The sequence below is a fragment of the Clarias gariepinus genome, chromosome 26 (genome assembly GCF_024256425.1).
Source record: "Clarias gariepinus isolate MV-2021 ecotype Netherlands chromosome 26, CGAR_prim_01v2, whole genome shotgun sequence".
NCBI classification, from domain to species: domain Eukaryota; kingdom Metazoa; phylum Chordata; class Actinopteri; order Siluriformes; family Clariidae; genus Clarias; species Clarias gariepinus.
In genome coordinates, this window is record NC_071125.1 from 25327501 (window position 1) to 25345873 (window position 18373).

General features: G+C 42.4%; 2 protein-coding genes across 7 annotated transcripts in view; both read left to right on the forward strand.

The window, feature by feature from the left end:
• Positions 1-10023, forward strand: part of skilb (SKI-like proto-oncogene b) — an 11492-nt gene extending 1469 nt beyond the window's left edge. Inside the window, exons 2-8 of one of the 2 annotated variants that reach the window (XM_053488130.1) lie at positions 1440-2694; positions 5409-5486; positions 5593-5696; positions 6000-6160; positions 6255-6472; positions 6832-7014; positions 8368-10023. In XM_053488130.1, the coding sequence (XP_053344105.1) occupies positions 1579-2694; positions 5409-5486; positions 5593-5696; positions 6000-6160; positions 6255-6472; positions 6832-7014; positions 8368-8577 (2070 nt within the window). In that variant the 5' untranslated portion in view covers positions 1440-1578 and the 3' untranslated portion in view covers positions 8578-10023. The remainder of the gene's footprint in view (positions 1-1439; positions 2695-5408; positions 5487-5592; positions 5697-5999; positions 6161-6254; positions 6473-6831; positions 7015-8367) is intronic. The other variant, XM_053488131.1, reaches the window with a different exon arrangement.
• Positions 10024-10919: 896 nt separating this feature from the next.
• Positions 10920-18335, forward strand: lrrc31 (leucine rich repeat containing 31). 5 transcript variants are annotated; one of them, XM_053488231.1, is made up of 11 exons: positions 10920-10963; positions 11310-11347; positions 11738-11956; positions 12243-12386; positions 12476-12643; positions 13439-13609; positions 13717-13884; positions 14580-14747; positions 15690-15854; positions 16552-16719; positions 17568-18332. In XM_053488231.1, exons 2-11 carry the CDS (start codon positions 11338-11340, stop codon positions 17909-17911), a joined length of 1725 nt encoding a protein of 574 aa, XP_053344206.1. In that variant the 5' UTR covers positions 10920-10963; positions 11310-11337; the 3' UTR covers positions 17912-18332. The 5 variants fall into 5 exon arrangements, with proteins under 5 accessions (XP_053344206.1, XP_053344208.1, XP_053344209.1 ...); XM_053488233.1 differs by having other exon boundaries at positions 10932-10963; positions 11741-11956; positions 17568-18331; XM_053488234.1 differs by lacking the exon at positions 10920-10963 and having other exon boundaries at positions 10996-11347; positions 13720-13884; positions 17568-18335.
• The last annotated feature ends 38 nt before the right edge of the window (positions 18336-18373 follow it).

Genomic DNA, 18373 nt, shown 5'->3' on the forward strand with positions numbered 1-18373 from the left:
TGTGTGAGATTACAGACATGACACGCCAGCGTGTTTTCCGTGCCCCCCCAAACCAAACTGTAATGGTGTGGCCTTGTTCCAACTTTAGTCGTCACACTGACTTCCGCTCTGATGTTGGTCTTCTTATGTACGCTTGTTATTAAACTTCTGAGCTTAAATGTTTTAATACTTTTAAAATAATATTGTAAGTATATATGAGGCACTTTAATGCTCATTGTTTCACTGTAATCCACCGTATTACCATAATGCATTTTATTGTGTCTCAGTTTGTCCTTAAAGTTTTTAACATCTTTTTAGTTTTTTTGAACTTGAGTATATTTCAGTAGATTTCAATAAATTGTTCGTTCACTGAGACACACTCCTGGGACGTGTAGAATACTGTACTATGCACTTACAATACAGCACATCTCAATTTCTCAATTTCACCTGATTCTGATCGCACACAAAACATGGAAAATTATTTAAGGGAATATAATTGAAGACACATGAAGGTAAAATTTAAGGAAAAGCTAAAAATAATAAAAAAAAGACCTGCTTTACAGGTTCCTTCACTTTCATTTTAACTCCAGTTCCTCCAGACATCACACAGACTTTAATCCTCAGTCACGCTTATCTAAATCACTGGGAACGAAAACAACATCACATCAGGACCACGTGTTGTGTTTTATTATCACCGTTCCTGGAACGATGGAGTTAGTGATCATCATTAAATTTTAACAGTGACAACTTGTAAGAGATTAGGAGATCATTTCCTTTTGGAGATCTTAAGTCTGCTGATTAAAACCTAAATGTTTGCAGAGAATCATGTTGCATCAATTTTACATCCAAACGCAGCTGTATGATGAAACTCGCAGCTTTTGTGCGTCACATTAAATAAAAATAAAAATAATTAAATTGGGCAGAAACAGATCATCTGTGTATTTTCCTTTAAGTGTTTTATTCCATGTGCACCAATGCAACAGTCAGTGCTGCTGTTATAGGAAATTAATCGACAGCTTCTGATGAATCAGAATTTAAATAAAACATCCAGAGTAGGGAAGCTTTCTGACTGCAGAGTGAGACTAATCACCCTTTATGATCCACCTTTCTGTTATTACAGACACTCTGGTGGAGGGGGTAGTCGTAAAGTTTGAGGGCAAAAGGGCAGTAGGTTTTACTCTCCTCCCCCAAGCGCGGGGGTCTGTCTGTGCATGTGTCAGGGTAAAGGTCATAGGTCACAAGTTTAAGAAATTCTGTGGTTACTGCACCAGTGATGATCCTCACCATAGCTCAGTGATGCAGAAACTATGCTGTCACATGAGGGATAGAAAACATTACAGATGGAGTGTTGATTTAACTGAAGTATCGACACTCTGTCGTTGTTTTGTGGAGCAATAAAAAAGAGTGAATTGGTATTTAAGTTTTTTTTTTTTTACAATCTGTTTTCCATTTATTTACAGATTTCCAAAAAGTCAAGGACGTGTGAAGTCACCACAATGGTTCTATAACACCTCTGTAATAACACTCTTGAGTAACTGTTGGTTCTGTTGGAGTTCCTGAAGAACGCTTGTTGTCACACACAGTCACAGTCTTGGCAAGATGGCCATGGTGCAGAACAACCGTCCCGAGAAGGACCAGACTCTGCTCAGAGTGCCGGTAAAGAGGCTGATGCGAGAGAGGCAAATTGAAGCAGCGCCCATAAAGAAGCGCGTAATGGCGGCGCTTAATTTGTCATGCAAAAAGGCCTCTGAGTCGTCGTCAAGGACTCCTGTAATAAAGACCGAACATGTAGAGAAAGACTCAGAGTTTCTTAACTATCAACATGTCTCAAAGGGACAAGACGGACGAGACAGCGCTCTGGACCTGAGCCCGGCTCTGAGACACACTCTGGCCCAGTTTACTCTGAGCAGCCAGTGTTCTTTAGGAGGCCCTGCTGCTTTTTCAGGTCAATACAGCCAGGAGAAGCTGGCTCCGTCTCTCAGCCAGGCCAGCGTGGCAGTCGGGCCCTTACTGGTGCCTCCCGACAGCTCCACAGAGCTCGTGTTGTGCACACTGGAGGGCGAATCCATTTCCTGCTTCTCAGTGGGAGGTGAGCTGCGCCTCTGCTTGCCTCAGGTGCTCAACACGGTGCTGCGAGATTTCTCCCTTCAGCAGATCAACTCCGTGTGCGATCAGCTCTACGTTTACTGCTCGCGCTGCAACGCTTCCCAGCTGCACGTCCTCAAAGTGCTGGGCGTTCTCCCCGCTGGCGCGCCTTCCTGCGGCCTCATCACGCTCACCGACGCCCAGCGGCTCTGCAACACCCTGCTTCACCCGGGCGACAACCTTCCCACCGGCACGCATAAGGACCGCCGGCTGGCCGAGGAAGAGGAGCGAGAAGCCGAGGAAGCCGGAGGGTTCTGGGTGGAGCATCAGTGCCTGGGGAAGTGCCAAGGCCTGTTCGTTCCTCGGTTCTACGCTGCGCCGGGCGCGCCGTGCATCCGTTGCTCACAGTGCCGACAGCTTTTCTGTCCGGAACGCTTCGTCATGCACTCGCACCGGCAGCCGGACAAGCGGACGTGTCACTGGGGATTCGACTCCGCCAAGTGGGCGTGTTACCTCCAACTGGGGCGACGGTACTACGGCACCACAGAGGAGGGGAAACTGGATCAGCTTCTGGAGGCCATGAAACTCAAGTTCAGCGGGATTCGTCTGGACACCAAAACATCACATCTGGTAAGAGTCATGCTCTCAGGAATTCATTCAGGAATATAGCAGCAACAGGAACGACTGTGAGTTTAAGGAGTTACTGAGAACAGCGCTTACTGGAAAAAAACATTTACTGCATAATTTTACAGAGTATTACTCAGTAATTACAATAAAATTTATAATAAAGGTGTGGATGAAAGAGAATTCAATATCAGAGAATAATGTATAGAATTACACAAAGCCCAAAAACATATGGAATGTTTCCCAGATGTGTTTACGTGAAGCATAAGGCTCGGTATAAATCTGTCATGAGTAACGATCATGTTTTAGAGCAGATGTTTGATGGAGACGTGTCTGAGGACAGCTTTTCCCTGCGGAAAGCTGTAAATATTTTAACACTGAAGTAAACAGTGCACTGGAGCGGTGTTAGCTGAGCTGTGGGCTCGAGCAGGCGTTTCCCCTCTCCGGAGGAAGCTGCAGGACGCTGAGGGTTCGGGCAGGGTCGCCTGGCTTTCCTCAGAGAGTCTGCACAAACAGCGGGAACCACGGCAACAGGGCAGAGAAACAGAGCGCGAGTGGGAGGGGAGTGGGCGAGAAAGAGAGAGAGCGCAGGCAAGAGAGGGAGAGTGGAAAAAAGAGGAAAGAGCTGGAGACATACAGAGAGAGAGAGAGAGACGAGGACGGTCACATGTGTCTCCAGCCTGCTGCGTTTCCCCACAACGGCCCCTGCATTCAGCTGCACTTCCAGCCAATAGAAACGCAGACCCCCAGCCCCGGCCTCCTTCACAGCCAATCAGCTTTCAGAGTTCCCAGTCGATTCCAGACTCATTATATAACGCTTATCCGGAGACTAAACAACACTGTCCGCCGGCTGGAGTTCTGGGAAAAGCTGTCTCTGCTCTGAAAAGACACAACCTCTTTAATGAAAGGAGAGAGTGTGTGTGTAACAGACATAACATATATAATAAACACAACAGACATAACACGTAACAGACACAACACACACAACAGACGTCTGAGAGAGTGAGGCGAGTAAAGCAGATTTTTCTTCTCACTAAAATCTCAGCGTAATGAAAGATAAATCTCACACTGCTGACCTTTGGACTCGGCTGCTGCAGCGAGCTGGAGAAGGACTGACCGCGCACGTTTATTTCTGTCTGAGGAGTAACGAATGTTTTGAGAGATAAGAGACTCTATCGGCTCTGTTTGTCTGTTACTTAGAGATATAAAGTCGTCGCGACTGTGAGTGGGTTCTGTCCCATTACGCAACAGGGCGGTAAAGGTTTTTTTTTTGGTTTGAGACGAGTCCTAAACATTTCTTCGGGTGGATGCTGATCAGTCAGAAGTGTTGAACAGCAGCACAGACATTACAATTAGTTTCTGATTAAGCTGACGTCTGAGGTGGAGTTCTGTGTAAAGTGTAAGACGTCGGTTTAACCGGTCTGTGGAGGGAGTCTCCAGTGTCACAGCACTTCTGATCCTGCTGTTGAATCAGAATGAAAAACACGTCAGCGTGCCTTAAATACGCCGTGTTAGTAAACAACAGTAAACGGCTGCACAGGAGTGGTGTGTGTAAATATTACATCATTTAAGAATGACCCAACATGAATATTTATATCATATTAATTAAATGTTAATAGGTTTTTTCCGTTGTTGTGATGACAGGGAGGCGTCTGAATTTCATTCTTTGTTTGTCAACAGTTCAGACAGAGTTAGGTCAGAAAATTGAAACACACACAGACACACACACACACACAGCAGAGATCTTTAATGTTGGTGTGAGTAGACTCTGGGTTCCAGATAAACTTCTGCCCCGTGAGCAGATCTGAGGTCAGTGATAAACTCGGCTGTGGCTTTTTCATTGTGCTCGCTGAATGACTGGACAGCTTGCGTCAGATGTTGTAAATTGTCTGGAGCCTTCGTGCCGCCAAGGGCCACGTGATGTATCTCTCTCACACACACACACACGCACACACACACACACACACACACACACACACACACACACAGAGCCAGCAGCGCCAGACACAGGCAGGTTCAGACAGTGTCGTCTGGAGCCCTTATGCATGACTTCATGTCAAACCTGTTACGGCTGTGAGGTATAAAAAGTAAACGCTCCTGTTTGTCTGTGACTGATGGTAATCTGAGTATCTGTGAGATGAGACAGACAGATAAAACTGTTTTACAGGGAAAAAAAAAACGGCTCCTCTCATTCACAGGAATGTTTCATTGTGGGATCTGTTGCACTGTGTGTGTGTCTGTGTTTGGGGGTGGGGGGGTTGTTAGTGGTTGTTTTTTGTGTAAGACATGTCTAGCAAGAGACAGCGTGGCCTCTAGGAAGCCAATCATCCACAAAAAGAAAGAGACAGAGACAGAGATAGAATGACAGAGAGGAAAAAACACAGAGACAGAGAGAGACAAAAATAGACAGAAAAAAACCTGAGGTGAGACTGAGATAAAGAGAAATAGACAGAGGAAGAGATAAATATAGACAGACAGAGCGATAGACAAGGATATGCAGATAGGGCAAGGGAAAGAGAGAGGACATAGAGAGAGTGAGACAGACATTGAGTGAAACAGCTGGGCCTCCCAGAACTCCATAAAGAAGCATTCAGAACTGTGAGAGAGAGTTAATCCTGCCTCCACACTGACATACGATCTCTCTCTCTCCCTGTCTCTCTCTCTCTGTGTGTCTGTCTGTTTCTCTGTCTCTCTCTCTCTCTCTCTCTCTTTCTCTGTAGGAGACTGCCCGGGTGGAGGAAGGGTTAAATCTGTGTTCTGGGAAAGAGAAAGTGTGTGAGAGTGGTTCAGATGGAAAGGTAAATCACTCACTGACCTGGAGTCAGCTTTATCTGAGTTTATCACTGCATTGCCAGTCACACACAAAGCCACGCCCACAGACTTATACCCCTCCCTCTTGCACAGGCGGCGGCGGCGGCGGCGACTGGATTCCCGGGGTACGTGTTCAATCCGTGTCTCCTCACCAACCTAAAGGAGGATCCCAGACACCTGGACCTCATGTGGCAAAGGTGTGCTAACCTTATTAACACACGCTCACTCCTTATACACTCTCTCACTCTCTCACTGTCTACTACTCAGTGTCTCTTGATTAGCACTCTCCCACTTTATTCTCATTCACTCACTCTCTCACTTTATATAAATTCTATTTTTAATTTATAAAGCAAACAATAAGGATGAGACATAATGTTTATGGTGTTTTGTGTATTGTTAGTGCTTTCTGTAAAATCGTAAAGTGCTGGAACAGCGTACAGAAACTCGTTGTGTGTGTCACGCGTGTACATGGTGTTCAACAAGCCCTGATTTCCTTCCAGTTGGTATCTTTACATGCACGATAAGCTGAGTGTCTCCGGCGCGGCCCTGGACTCTGCACGTGCTGCTGATAAAGACGCCGGCGTGCCGAGAGCGGAGACGCTGAAACCCACGAGGAAAGCGCCCGAGGTGGCCGAGGAGGAGGAGCGTAAAACATCTGCAGGTCCGTCGCCTCCCCGCCGTCTGAGAGCCGAGTGTCATGATCATGTGAGCGTCACAACTCGCTCCTTAAACGCTGCTCTGCTCTGCTTCCACAGGGGGCAAAAAAACAAGTCGTCCTGTCAGCCAATCACAGCGCAGAGATCCGGGCGAGCGGCCCAGGGTTTCCATAGAAACGCCGGCATGTGAGAAGTCTTTGGAGGAGAACAAGGACAGCATGGTGGTGGAGGTGCTTCAGATGTACAACGCTCAGCAGGAGAAGCTTCAGTCCACGCTACGCAAGCAGCAGCAGCTGGAAAAGGTTCTTACTCCTCACGTGCGTCACGTGTCTATAATGCGACGTGCCGAGTGGAAATTTAATTATTTCAGAGATGATGCAAAAGAAAAGTATTAAAATCTGTAGAGGAAAACAGAAACACAAACACACGCACACACACATTGGGATACTGAAGGATGTGTAAGGATTACTTATAGTTACATTAATATAAATATTCTTTATTCTGTAATTAACTAAGCAGTTAAATCTGCACTGCATCGTTTGTGTGTGTGTGTGTGTGTGTGTGTGATGCAGTGCAGATTTAACTGTTTAGTTAATTATACACATCTCCTCCTCTCTGCTGTAATGCACCATCGTTGTCCTGACCTTCTCCTCTGCTTCTCGTCCTCGGGGATCAGGAGCTGCAGGCTCTGCGCAAGGCCGACGCAGACGAGCTGGGGGAGGTGCAGGCGCAGCTGCAGACAGAGCATGCTCAGAAGATAGAGGTGGAGCAGGAGGAGCAGCAGAGGCTTCGGTGCAGCGTGGAGCCGCAGCAGAGCTGCAAGTGCCGGGAACAGCAAGAGAGCCGTTACGCTGCGCAGGTACAACACGAACACGTGACCCCCAACCCAACTGCCCCCCTTTTACCCCTAATTTACTATAAAAATAACTCTGTACTGATTTGATTGTCCAGAAAACACACACACACACACACAAATACACAGACACAAAGACCAAAATCAAAAGGAGCTGCACAACACCTCACCCTGTGAATGAGTCGTTACCATGGAAACCATAACGTATCAGAGAGAGTGCATTAATATAAACCTGAGATGGTGCACCTTCACTGTGAGACGGTAACTAAGACGGTCACTGAGACGGTGGACCTTCACTGTGAGACGATAACTAAGACGGAGCACCTTCACTGTAAGACGGTATCTGAGACGGTGCACCTTCACTGTGAGACGGTATCTGAGATGGTGCATCTTCACTGTGAGACGGTATCTGAGACGGTGCTCCTTAACTGTGAGACGGTATCTGAGACGGTGCACCTTCAGTGTGAGACGATATCTGAGACGGTGCACCTTCACTGTGAGACGGTAACTGAGACGGTCACTGAGACGGTGGACCTTCACTGTAAGACGATAACTAAGACGGAGCACCTTCACTGTAAGACGGTATCTGAGACGGTGCACCTTCACTGTGAGACGGTATCTGAGACGGTGCACCTTCACTGTGAGACGGTATCTGAGACGGTGCACCTTAACTGTGAGACGGTATCTGAGACGGTGCACCTTCACTGTGAGACGGTGCACCTTCACTGTGAGACGGTATCTGAGACGGTGCACCTTCACTGTGAGACGGTAACTGAAACGATGCACCTTCACTGTGAGACAGTATCTGAGACGGTGCACCTTCACTGTGAGACGGTATCTGAGACGCTGCACCTTCACTGTGAGACGGTATCTGAGACGGTGCACCTTCACTGTGAGACGGTATCTGAGACGGTGCACCTTCACTGTGAGACGGTATCTGAGACGGTGCACCTTCACTGTGAGACGGTATCTGAGACGGTGCACCTTCACTGTGAGACGGTATCTGAGACGGTGCACCTTCACTGTGAGACGGTGCACCTTCACTGTGAGACGGTAACTGAAACGGTGCACCTTTACTGTGAGACGGTAACTGAGATGGTGAACCTTCACTGTGAGATGGTATCTGAGACTGAGACGGTATCTGAGACGGTGCACCTTCACTGTTAGACAGTAACTGACAGAACATCTTTATTTCCACATCCTTCAACATTTAAACCCGCATCCCCTCCCCCCCCCGTCTCACAAACATCACTGCCCCTTATTACTGCCCCCTGCTGGCGCATTCCTCTCATTAACAGAATGTGATGAAGACAGTGGTTTGTGTTGTGACGTTGTCTCCTTCCTATGTGTTTGCTGTAGTTGCTGGAGCTCCGTCAGAGGTTGGACCGGGCCGAGGAGGACCGCGAGGAGCTGCAGGATGAGCTTCGGCGTGAGCGTGAGGCCCGAGAGAAGCTCGAAAGGATCATCTCGGAGCTCCGACAGCAGATAAAGGAGGCGGTTCCTCCGTCGGCACTCGACAGCCCAGTCTCCACCTCGTCCAGCGACGTGCTCCTGTCTCCCGCTCCGTAACCCCGCCCACACAGCATCATCATTTCACCACACCTTTACTTCATGGACAATTCGTCGAGAACGTTAGGTTTTCGTCAGCGCACTTCATTATTCTGTGTGGGCAAAAAACTATCCTTAACTAACTAAAATACTATCCTACATTTTTTCTTTTTGTGATAAAAAGCATTAACTTTTTATGTCATTGTTTATGAGTATGCAAATTTTCATGCATGTATATGAACTCTGAGTGTATGTGTGTGTGTATATAAAATTTTCACAGTTAAATATTCAGCGTTGATCTCGTGCGCTGACTACTGTTTGAAAAAAACAAACAAAACAAAAACTCAAAATAGATTTTAGATTTTTTAAAAGTTGTAATATGTGCTATTGTTTATTAAAATAAAGTATTTATTACAATGTTTTATTGTTAGATGTTATTGTGAGCAAACCTTTATGAAAAAAATAATTTACACGCTTATAGGTATAGGTACGTTAATGTTTATTTTTATCATGTTACCGGGATATTTCGGTCCATTTTTTTTGTTTAAAATATCAGAATTCCCTGGACTTTAAATCCAGAGTGACATTCCATACCCCTGAGCGTTATCTCCTTCTCTTCATATCATATTTTTGGATTTTACTCGCTGCACCTTTAAGCCGTGTATGCACAGTGAGAATGTAAGATGCTGTATGTATGCATGTGCGCTGAAATATATAGTGATTATATTAACGAGTTTACACCATCATATACGGTTTAAAAAAGAATTATGTACATAATTGTTTTGTAAAATGTTCTAATGTTTTCTTTCTCTAAAATTCTGTTTTCTTTTGAAATTTTTATCGGATTTCTGAAGTTAAAAACATTTCAGATATAAAAAAGTGTGTGTATATATATATATAGTTCTTTATTATTGTCACACGATAGGAAATTATCACACCTGTGTGTTCTCAGTTTAGATGAACAGGGTTTAATATAAAAACGAAATAACTTGAGAATCGTGCCGTGAGCGCGAGCGGACGAGTGGACATGCTCGTGCTCCACGCCGCGGCTCTTCGCGACAATCACACGGAATGTTGAATTCCTCGGACAGAAACACTTACAGACTGAGCTGATGATGTTGTTGCTACCTCAGATGAAGAGTGTATAAGCTGTGTATCTGTCTTTTCCTACTGTGTGGACTGATGGAGCTCTGAAATTACCTCTGTGCTGTTTCTATGCTGCTTTATGAGCGAAGTGTTATCGGCTTTCTCACATCGGCTCGGCGCCTGATGCATGTGGAATATTAAAGTCAAAGACATTTCTTTCTCCTTATAAACACAGAGTACTTCTTTATTTCTTTTTCTTCTTCTCCATCCTTCATGTGTGCTGATGTTTTTTCTTGTGTCACTCTCACACTTTTTTATGTCACTAGGATTCATTCTATTATAATTTATCGTTGAGATTAACAATAAAAACACAAAAATTAACTGATTCATTATTTCCGAGCGACCACTCTGTTAATATGACATAAATAAAACTCATATATGACATTCTGTATGTTTTTATACACAACATTATATATTGGTGTATATTTTAGATTTTTTATTAATATATGAAGAAGCAAAAACAAATAAAAACATTACACATAAATAAATAAAAAAAATTTGTTTCATCAACATTTTTTATTTACTGTATTTATTCTTCTCTCTCAGTTTATTTGCAGGTTAATTTTTTTTACACAAGATAATTATACGGCTACAAATAATGGAATGAAAAATGTATATACCAAGCAGAACAGTGATGTGTAAAAAATAATTTATATTTTCACCTTGGATATTAATAATTTAGAGATAGTGACAGGAATAAACACACACACACACACACACACACACACAAATGCAACAATAAATTGTGTGATTGTCTAATTTGTATTAGGGCAGATTAGTTTAGTTTAATGTATATAACATTCACATTTGACTATTATTATATTTATTATTATTATTATTATTATAAAATTTAAATATTTTTTCATCCCTCTAAAATTTCTCTTTAATAAGTATCAATTTAATCACATTACAATCTACAGTATAACGTACACCCCCTATCTCTACATTTCTTCTGTGTGTGTGTGTGTGTGTGTGTATATATATATATAAAGACTGAAAAGTAGGTATAAAGTTTAAAGTTCATAGTAAAAGTATTGTAATATATATAAAATACACAACGATTCCTTAATAATTTGTTCCAGAATAAGTGTTAATGTAGGGATTTCACACACACACACACACACACACACACACACTCTCAGGTGAAGCTGAGTGCTGTTATAGATTTACCTGAGCGCGTGATGCTGGTGTTGCAATCACGTGACTAGCAACAACCAGAACGTTGGGTCGTCACATCCGGGAACTCAGACCCTCTAACCAGGTGACCCCTAATAACCCCACTGCGGGTTTAAGATAGAGATAATACGAGATAATATGAGATAAAGATGGAGATTATATTATCTGTATTATATCGCCCAGGTCACGCGCAGGAGCTCTAACCGGAAATCCGGTTTATATCAGGGAGTTAGATCAGATTAATAGGTGATAAGGTCGGGGTTTGACTTGCTGCTGCTGCGAGAACAAACAAAGGGAACCCGTGTAAATGTGTGACAGGTGTCCGGTACCGGGTTCCGCTGCAGGTGTCCGGTCCCGGGTTCCGCTGTTTACAGACGGGTTTAGGTTTTAGGTTTTAACGGAGGGATTATTTACCTCTCGTTTCCTCACAGGTTCCGCGCGCGCGCAGGTGGATTCACCATGGACTCGGGTAAGCTTTATTCACACACACACACACACACACACACACTCTATTTATTTATTTATTTATTTATTTATTAAAAATACCCTTTCCTTCCCTGCTCAGCTTACTGCACCCCCAAAAATCATAAACAACCCAATATCAATAAATTAAATCATTTATGGGAAAAAGAAAAGGAAAGTGTTACTGTATAAAAAAATAAAAGCTTACTGTATATATATATATATATATATATATATATATATATATATATAAAGTGCACTTTAAAAAAAGGAAAAAGAAATGTCTGTATAAATGATTGTAATGGAAAAGATTCCGGAAGACATTTCGATGGCGTTGGTCCCAGACGCCCCTCGCTCATATTCTCAGCAGTAAACCGTCTCACTGTGTTTTTCTCAGCAGAGCAGCAGAAAGGTCATGAGGCATCTCAGAAAAGATCTCCTCTCGACCTGATCATGAACCAGTTTCGGAGGAAAACCTCATTCACGGAGAGAAAGAAGCCGTCCATGGGCCGTCTGTTCCGACCGTCAGAGAGCAACGACAAGAAGGGAGGAGGCATTCCTGAGGCGAAAGAGACGGAGAGCGGTGAGGAGAAGGACAGTGTGAACCCTGGAGCAGGTACAGAAGACCCTTTATGAACATCTGATCTTCTACAGTGGAATTTATTTAGTAATGAAACTTTTAAATTCTTAGTTTAAACTTATGTCTTTCCCATCCCACCATAACACTATCAGTCCATCACACTCATAATCACTGATCACTAAAGACACAATACCGGTGCATTTTAAAGGTGTTTTAGATTAGAGTTTAACTTCAGTGATGTTTATGAGTTTCTGGTATGGAGTTAAAAGACAAAGAATAAACCATGTGAAAAGTCTTTAAAAAATGAACATGTATTTCTCAGACAGCAGCAACGACATGGAGATCTCATCTGTGGAGGGATGGGGTCGCGCCAAGCAGTTCATTCAGAAGCTCGGCAAAACCCCAGACAGCCAGAGTCTAAGTCTGAGCCACTGTGACCTCACAGCCACAGATGTGGTGGAGCTCGGTGAGAGATCAGACTCTGCTTTGAGCCACGCTGCTGTTGTTTTGTGTCTATTCCTTGTTTCATGACTCAGTGGTTTGATCTTCCATCAGGAACCCTCCTGCCATTCCTGACCCATCTTGAGATTATTGATCTCTCCTGGAACGATCTGCTTGGAGGTTCTCTGAAAGCTCTGAGCGTCCACATGCAGCACCTTGGCAAGCTAAAGGTTCTGAAACTGAGTGGCTGCAGACTTACAGCAGAAGATCTTGGAGCTCTGGGTGAGAGGAAATCTTGGACACTACTTTTATCAGAATTTCGAGAAACTCCAGTCTCTTCATAGGAAAGAAAATGATTCCAAAACTAACCCCTAACTTAAAACGAATAAGACTAGCTATTCAACTAGGACAAAAGTAATGGTACCCTATAAATGGAGGAAGAGCACAGGTGCCTGTATTCCAGATGTGCTGCAGTGGCTGAGAGCCCTTTCACTTTTTCGTTACCATTTTGTCTTTTTGTGGGTGGGACTACAGGAACTATAAATTGTGCCATGAACATGATTGGTAAGGAACTACTTTGCAGTCTATCACAAAAAAAATTACTCTAAAATGTATTATTTTTTGGGGGGATCTGTATAAACGATAAACCTAATTTAGGAACATTCTGTCATGCCATTTTAAAACTCCTGAGACAGTAAATCCACTAGGGAGCTCAAAACTGAAATGTGGTCTGTTCACACTTGATTGGTGTTTATTAACATGCATGTACGAGAAGTTAAGTTTAATTTGGGTACAGGAACATTTACAGATATCTTTTAAAAACTTTTACACAAGTTTGTTAACTTAGCTTTGTTAAAATACTGATAAATCAGGCTCCGTACTAGCGCCTCCTTCTGGGTAAAAGCCTCATTGACGCCACAGATCTCCCTACTTTTACAGAAAGATTGCTTGGCATGTCAGATACCCAAGCACGACTGTTTTCACATACACAGGATTCTCACACACAGGGTACAAGATACTGTACAAAATTATATATATGTGGAATATAATAGACATTTCTTGCAAATGTAATTTCAGGAGAGACTCTGGATTGTGTTTCCTTGTTGGAGATGTTGGATTTGTCCTGGAACGCTGGGATTGGGGGAGGAAATCTTCATTTTCTAACTAAACATCTCCGCTCCATCTGCTCTCTGAGGGAGCTTCATCTGATCGACTGCCAGCTCTCAGAGACCGACAGCGTTGCACTGGGTAAGAACCATCATGGTCCTGCTAAGAAGAACCGTCAACGTGGAATGATGGAACTGTAGCTACAAAATCTTTACACAGTTGATTATTAATAATCTTTTATTTTGCAGCAGAGGCTCTTTTACTGCTGCCGTGTCTGGAGGTTTTGGATTTGTGCAATAACAAACTCCTGGTGAGAGCGTTGGAGAACATCGGCTCGTCTTTGTGCTCCACTCCACAGCTAAAGACTCTGAAGATGAGCAGGTGTGGACTGAATCAGGAAAGTCTGGCTATCCTGGGTACGACTATGTTTCTCATGATATAATTTCATTAGGAAATATTTGCAGCTGTGTAGAATGATCTCAGGAGTCCAAGTGCTACTCAGCACCCAGCTGAGACCTGAGGGTGAACAGCTGCAGCTCCTAAACGAGAAGAATGAGTTCATCTTCAAGTTAAACTATAAAAACTCCAGATAATCAGTCAAGGCATTCACCTCATGAACATGTTTAATGACTGTGGATCACTGTAAAAAAATGCAATGCATTTTACTGAATAATATCTGAAGTTTGATAACGGTCGTAGCATTTCCGTTGTCCAGACGGTTAATGTCTCGTCTGATAAAAGTTTCACACTGATCAGATACTTTGAAAGATTGAGTTTGAATTAGATTGAAGTTAATATTTATGTTAACTATATATTTTTTTCAGTTTAAAACAGCATCTAATTAAACGAACCAGAAAACAAAGACGTGTCAGACTGACAGTAGCTTCTCCTGCTTGTAGAGCACTGACGCTCAGGTGCTGGACTCCAGGGTTTAACTCTGATTGGTTTATTACTGTGTTCTCTATTTATTTTAGTTCAATTTCAAATTATAATAGGTGGCATAAAAGTTTTATTCTCAACTTAACTTGACTACAGCATTCTCACCCTAAACAATACAAATGAAAAGGTTTACAGTATATTGTACCTGATCAGCTCTGTCCATCACCAACAGGAGAGAAAATGAAGTTCCTGGTGGGTTTGGAGAATCTGGATGTGTCGTGTAATAAAGAGTGTGGAGGTGGTTTTAGTGCCATGGCATCCAGTTTGTCCTTTCTTACACACCTGAAATGTTTGGACCTGCATATGTCCTGTCTCACGGAGGATGACGCTCAGACGCTGGGTGAGGAAATGGGCAGAGTGTTTGTCAACATAGAATATGTAGAAATAAACACTGTGTGTGTGTGTGTGTGTGTGTGTGTTACAGATGAGGAGTTACTATATACTCCTAAAATGAGGAGTTACTATTACACTTTGAAACTGATTATTTTCCCATAAGATCATGTTCACAGTGTGATTTATTCCTCTTACGACACAGCAATTATTACCACACAACAGTAATATGTTTATATCACTGACACTGGAGACTCCTTTCATGTCTGTAAATAAACATTTCCTCAGGAATGCATTAATATACATATAATATAAATGTAACTTTTGTGGACCAGAACTGAATATAAAGATTATAAAAAAAAAAATAAACCAAAACCCGGTGAGTCTCTGGTTCACTAGGGGGTAAAAATACAGCTGTGAACTCATTCACTCACCAACCCAAACACTGGCTGCAGTGACACGTTGCTTCATGTCGACGGTGCTGTAGGTGAATGTTCTAGTATTGAGAATCCCAACACACACACACACACACACACACACACACACACACACACAGTGTGACTGTGGGAGGAAAGAAACAGGAGATCCCTGATGAACATGCAAACACAGCACACCCGCAAGACGAGACAACACTCATCCCTGCCCAGACTGTGACCTCAGCGCACACGGCTGCATCAGGGGTTGATTTACGTTTAGCTGTTTGGTGTCACCCAGATGATGATCGGTTCCCTTTAGAGTCCGGTTCCTTTCAAGGTTCTTCTTTATGTCTGGGTGATTTTTTTTCCCAACTGCCATCACCTCCACCTGCTCATCAAGGGGAAACCTATAAAGCTATACCTTTTAAAAAATATCATTTACATTTTTTATAATTTTAAAATTATATCCAGAGATGCCTAAAGCATCATGGCCATTAAAAGCTCGTGTCCGCAATAATATAAATATTATTTTTCAGTTCAGGTTGTTCCTGCCCTGAGTGAACTCTCTGAGCTTGATCTGTCCTGTAACAAAAGTATTGGCACCATGCTCCAGACTCTTTTTCCTGTTCTTCCCCGATCCAAGATAAAGACGCTTCACCTGAGCAGCTGCAGTCTGAGTCCTGAGGCGTGTCAGGCTTTAGGTAGGAGAATCACCGACCTCAGGTTTTTATTAAACTACACAATATTGTTGTGAAATTATATTTAAATTATTACAGGTTTGTAAAGTTTACACCTGGCACAAGAACTATTAATCCGGGAACAATAGTTTTATCTTGAATTAAACTGGCTGGAAAGTCGAATCTGCATGCCAGAAGTACTGCAAAAACTTAACATTCTTAAGTTTGGACTCAAAGATGATATTTGGTGTCTTGCCTTTTTAGTTTATTCCATCACATCAGTTTAGAGAGTTTACAAAATTAATATTAAAATACATGTAGTGTATTAGCTGTGATTTGTACACATAAATTTTACTTGATTACTTTTCCCCTCTTTTAATACTTTAAACTTTAACTTTTTCTCTCCATCACTTGGGGGGAATTTATGTATTTGTACATCCATCATTATAACCAGCAGAGGAACTGATTAGATTTTGGAATTGGTCTAAACAGGATCAAGGTCAAATTAATGACAGTAGCTCCTGTGTAAGGTACAGTTAGAAGTTCTAGGACTTGTCAATGCTCGAGACGTCCTGTCCACAGCAGTAGGGTGGTGGCCTACTTGTGTAAAAAAAAAAAAAAAAAAAAAAAAATATATATATATATATATATATATATATATATATATATATATATAAAACTTTTATGTGTATAATCACAATTGTGTGTGTATGTGTGTTAGCTGCCATCATACCGTCGCTCTCCCAGCTGCAAAACCTCAATCTGTCATGGAATAAAAGTGTTGGAGGAAATCTGCAGCAGTTTGTGGAGAGACTTCCTGCTGAGTGTAAACTGGAGGAACTGAAGCTGAGCAGCTGTGACCTAAACGCCGATGACCTGCTGCACTTGCGTACGTGTTTAACTAGGGTTTATATGTAGCTTTAATAAAGTCTACTCAAAATGTCTGTCTTGTGTATCCAGCATGTAATTGCGTTAGTGTGTATGCAGTGTAGTACCTATTGTAAACAGCAGGGGGTGCAGTACTGTGTCACACTATAGCTGTGTCTGAAATCTACATACTTGCTTAAATACTGAACACTATAAATATTTTTACTGATTTCTTTATTACAGCTGCAAAGTGACTGAACTGGACATTTCCTCATCACTGCAGGGGAACCTGTGAAGGAGTCTGTGGTGTAGCTTTAATAATTTACTCTGAACGCTCATTAAAAATAGAAGAGCTCGTTACCGTCTGATCATGTACCTTAAATAATGAATAAAGTGTGTTTGTGCATCTTTATAGTAAAATTATTAAATGAGTCACTGTTACACGATAAGGTTGATGATTTTCCTAAAGCAACAAGTTCCTAAGTGTTTTATTCTCCTTTTACCACAGCAATTCAACAATATATTTTTTATTTAATGACAATTTTTCAATGAAACATCATACATTTATCCATTTATAATTATATTTTAAATATTGCTGAATGAGAGAACACACTCACTTAGCAGCCTCTTTTTTCTCTTTATTATTTAAGGGTACAGTTAGCACCTTTACAGACTCTCCTTATGTATTTACGCATCCTTTAAATCTTCTATACAAGGAAATAACTTGAACTTTTCTGTCTGTGTTCCAGAATAATCACTAGAGGGCAGTCTCCTCTGCCCTCTGGTGGACATCTTTAACCACGCACATTTATAAAACGCGCAGCTTGTCCTATACATGTTCAGTGTTTGCATGTGTGTTGTTTGTTACAGAATCAGCGTGTAAGCGTGGCGTGCTGACGAATCTGAAGCTTTTAGATGTTTCGTATAACGGGCGCGTGGGAGACGCCGGCTGGGCCTTGCTCTTCAGAGAAGCAGGAGGACTGAAGCAGCTACAGGAGCTGGACATCAGCCTGCGTCCTGACGCCTGTCTGTCTGCGTCTGCATGGATGTCAGCTATGATGGACGCACTTCCTCAGCTGTCGTCGCTCCGCCGCGTGTCTATGCAGCGCTGGACTCTAAACTCAGAGGAGAGACAGAAACTGGAAAAGAGTCTGAAGAAAAGGAACGTCTTGATGGAAAGTGGCGAAGTGAACGTGCAAAACATTGCAGGTTAACACGACATGCTCTCACTCGACTGATGTCCTGTCTTAGTTTTTTAGCTTAATCACTAATCTCAAAATCTGCACCACTGTAGATGTAGAGCATTGACAGTTCAAGTCCCTGTGAACCTTCTAAAACAAATGCATCATTGTTTACCAAAGTGTGAGCCGTGAAGGTTCTGCAGATGGGCAGCAAAAGTGAAACATTTCCAACTTTGTATATTTCTAACCTCAAATTACTATAAATCAATAAAACAAATTATGGCGTTTAAATCGCAAAAAATTACCAGCTATACTTCTGCAATACTTTTATCCTCTTGTGTGTTGATCAGAGTTGTGATTAAAGTTTCAGATATGTGATTTTATGTAACATGTTTGGAAGGAGTCTCCAGTGCCAGTCACTGTGATATAAGAGAAATAAAACATTTGATTGATGCTGTTACAGGAAATATTAACATCATGGGGTAAAAGTAATGA

Excerpts from the sequence above, each read along its gene's own strand:
- lrrc31 (XM_053488231.1), top strand. Across the intron at positions 12,387-12,475 it reads CACAGATGTGGTGGAGCTCG|GAACCCTCCTGCCATTCCTG; the intron begins GTGAGAGATCAG and ends ATCTTCCATCAG. Across the intron at positions 15,855-16,551 it reads TGAGGCGTGTCAGGCTTTAG|CTGCCATCATACCGTCGCTC; the intron begins GTAGGAGAATCA and ends TATGTGTGTTAG.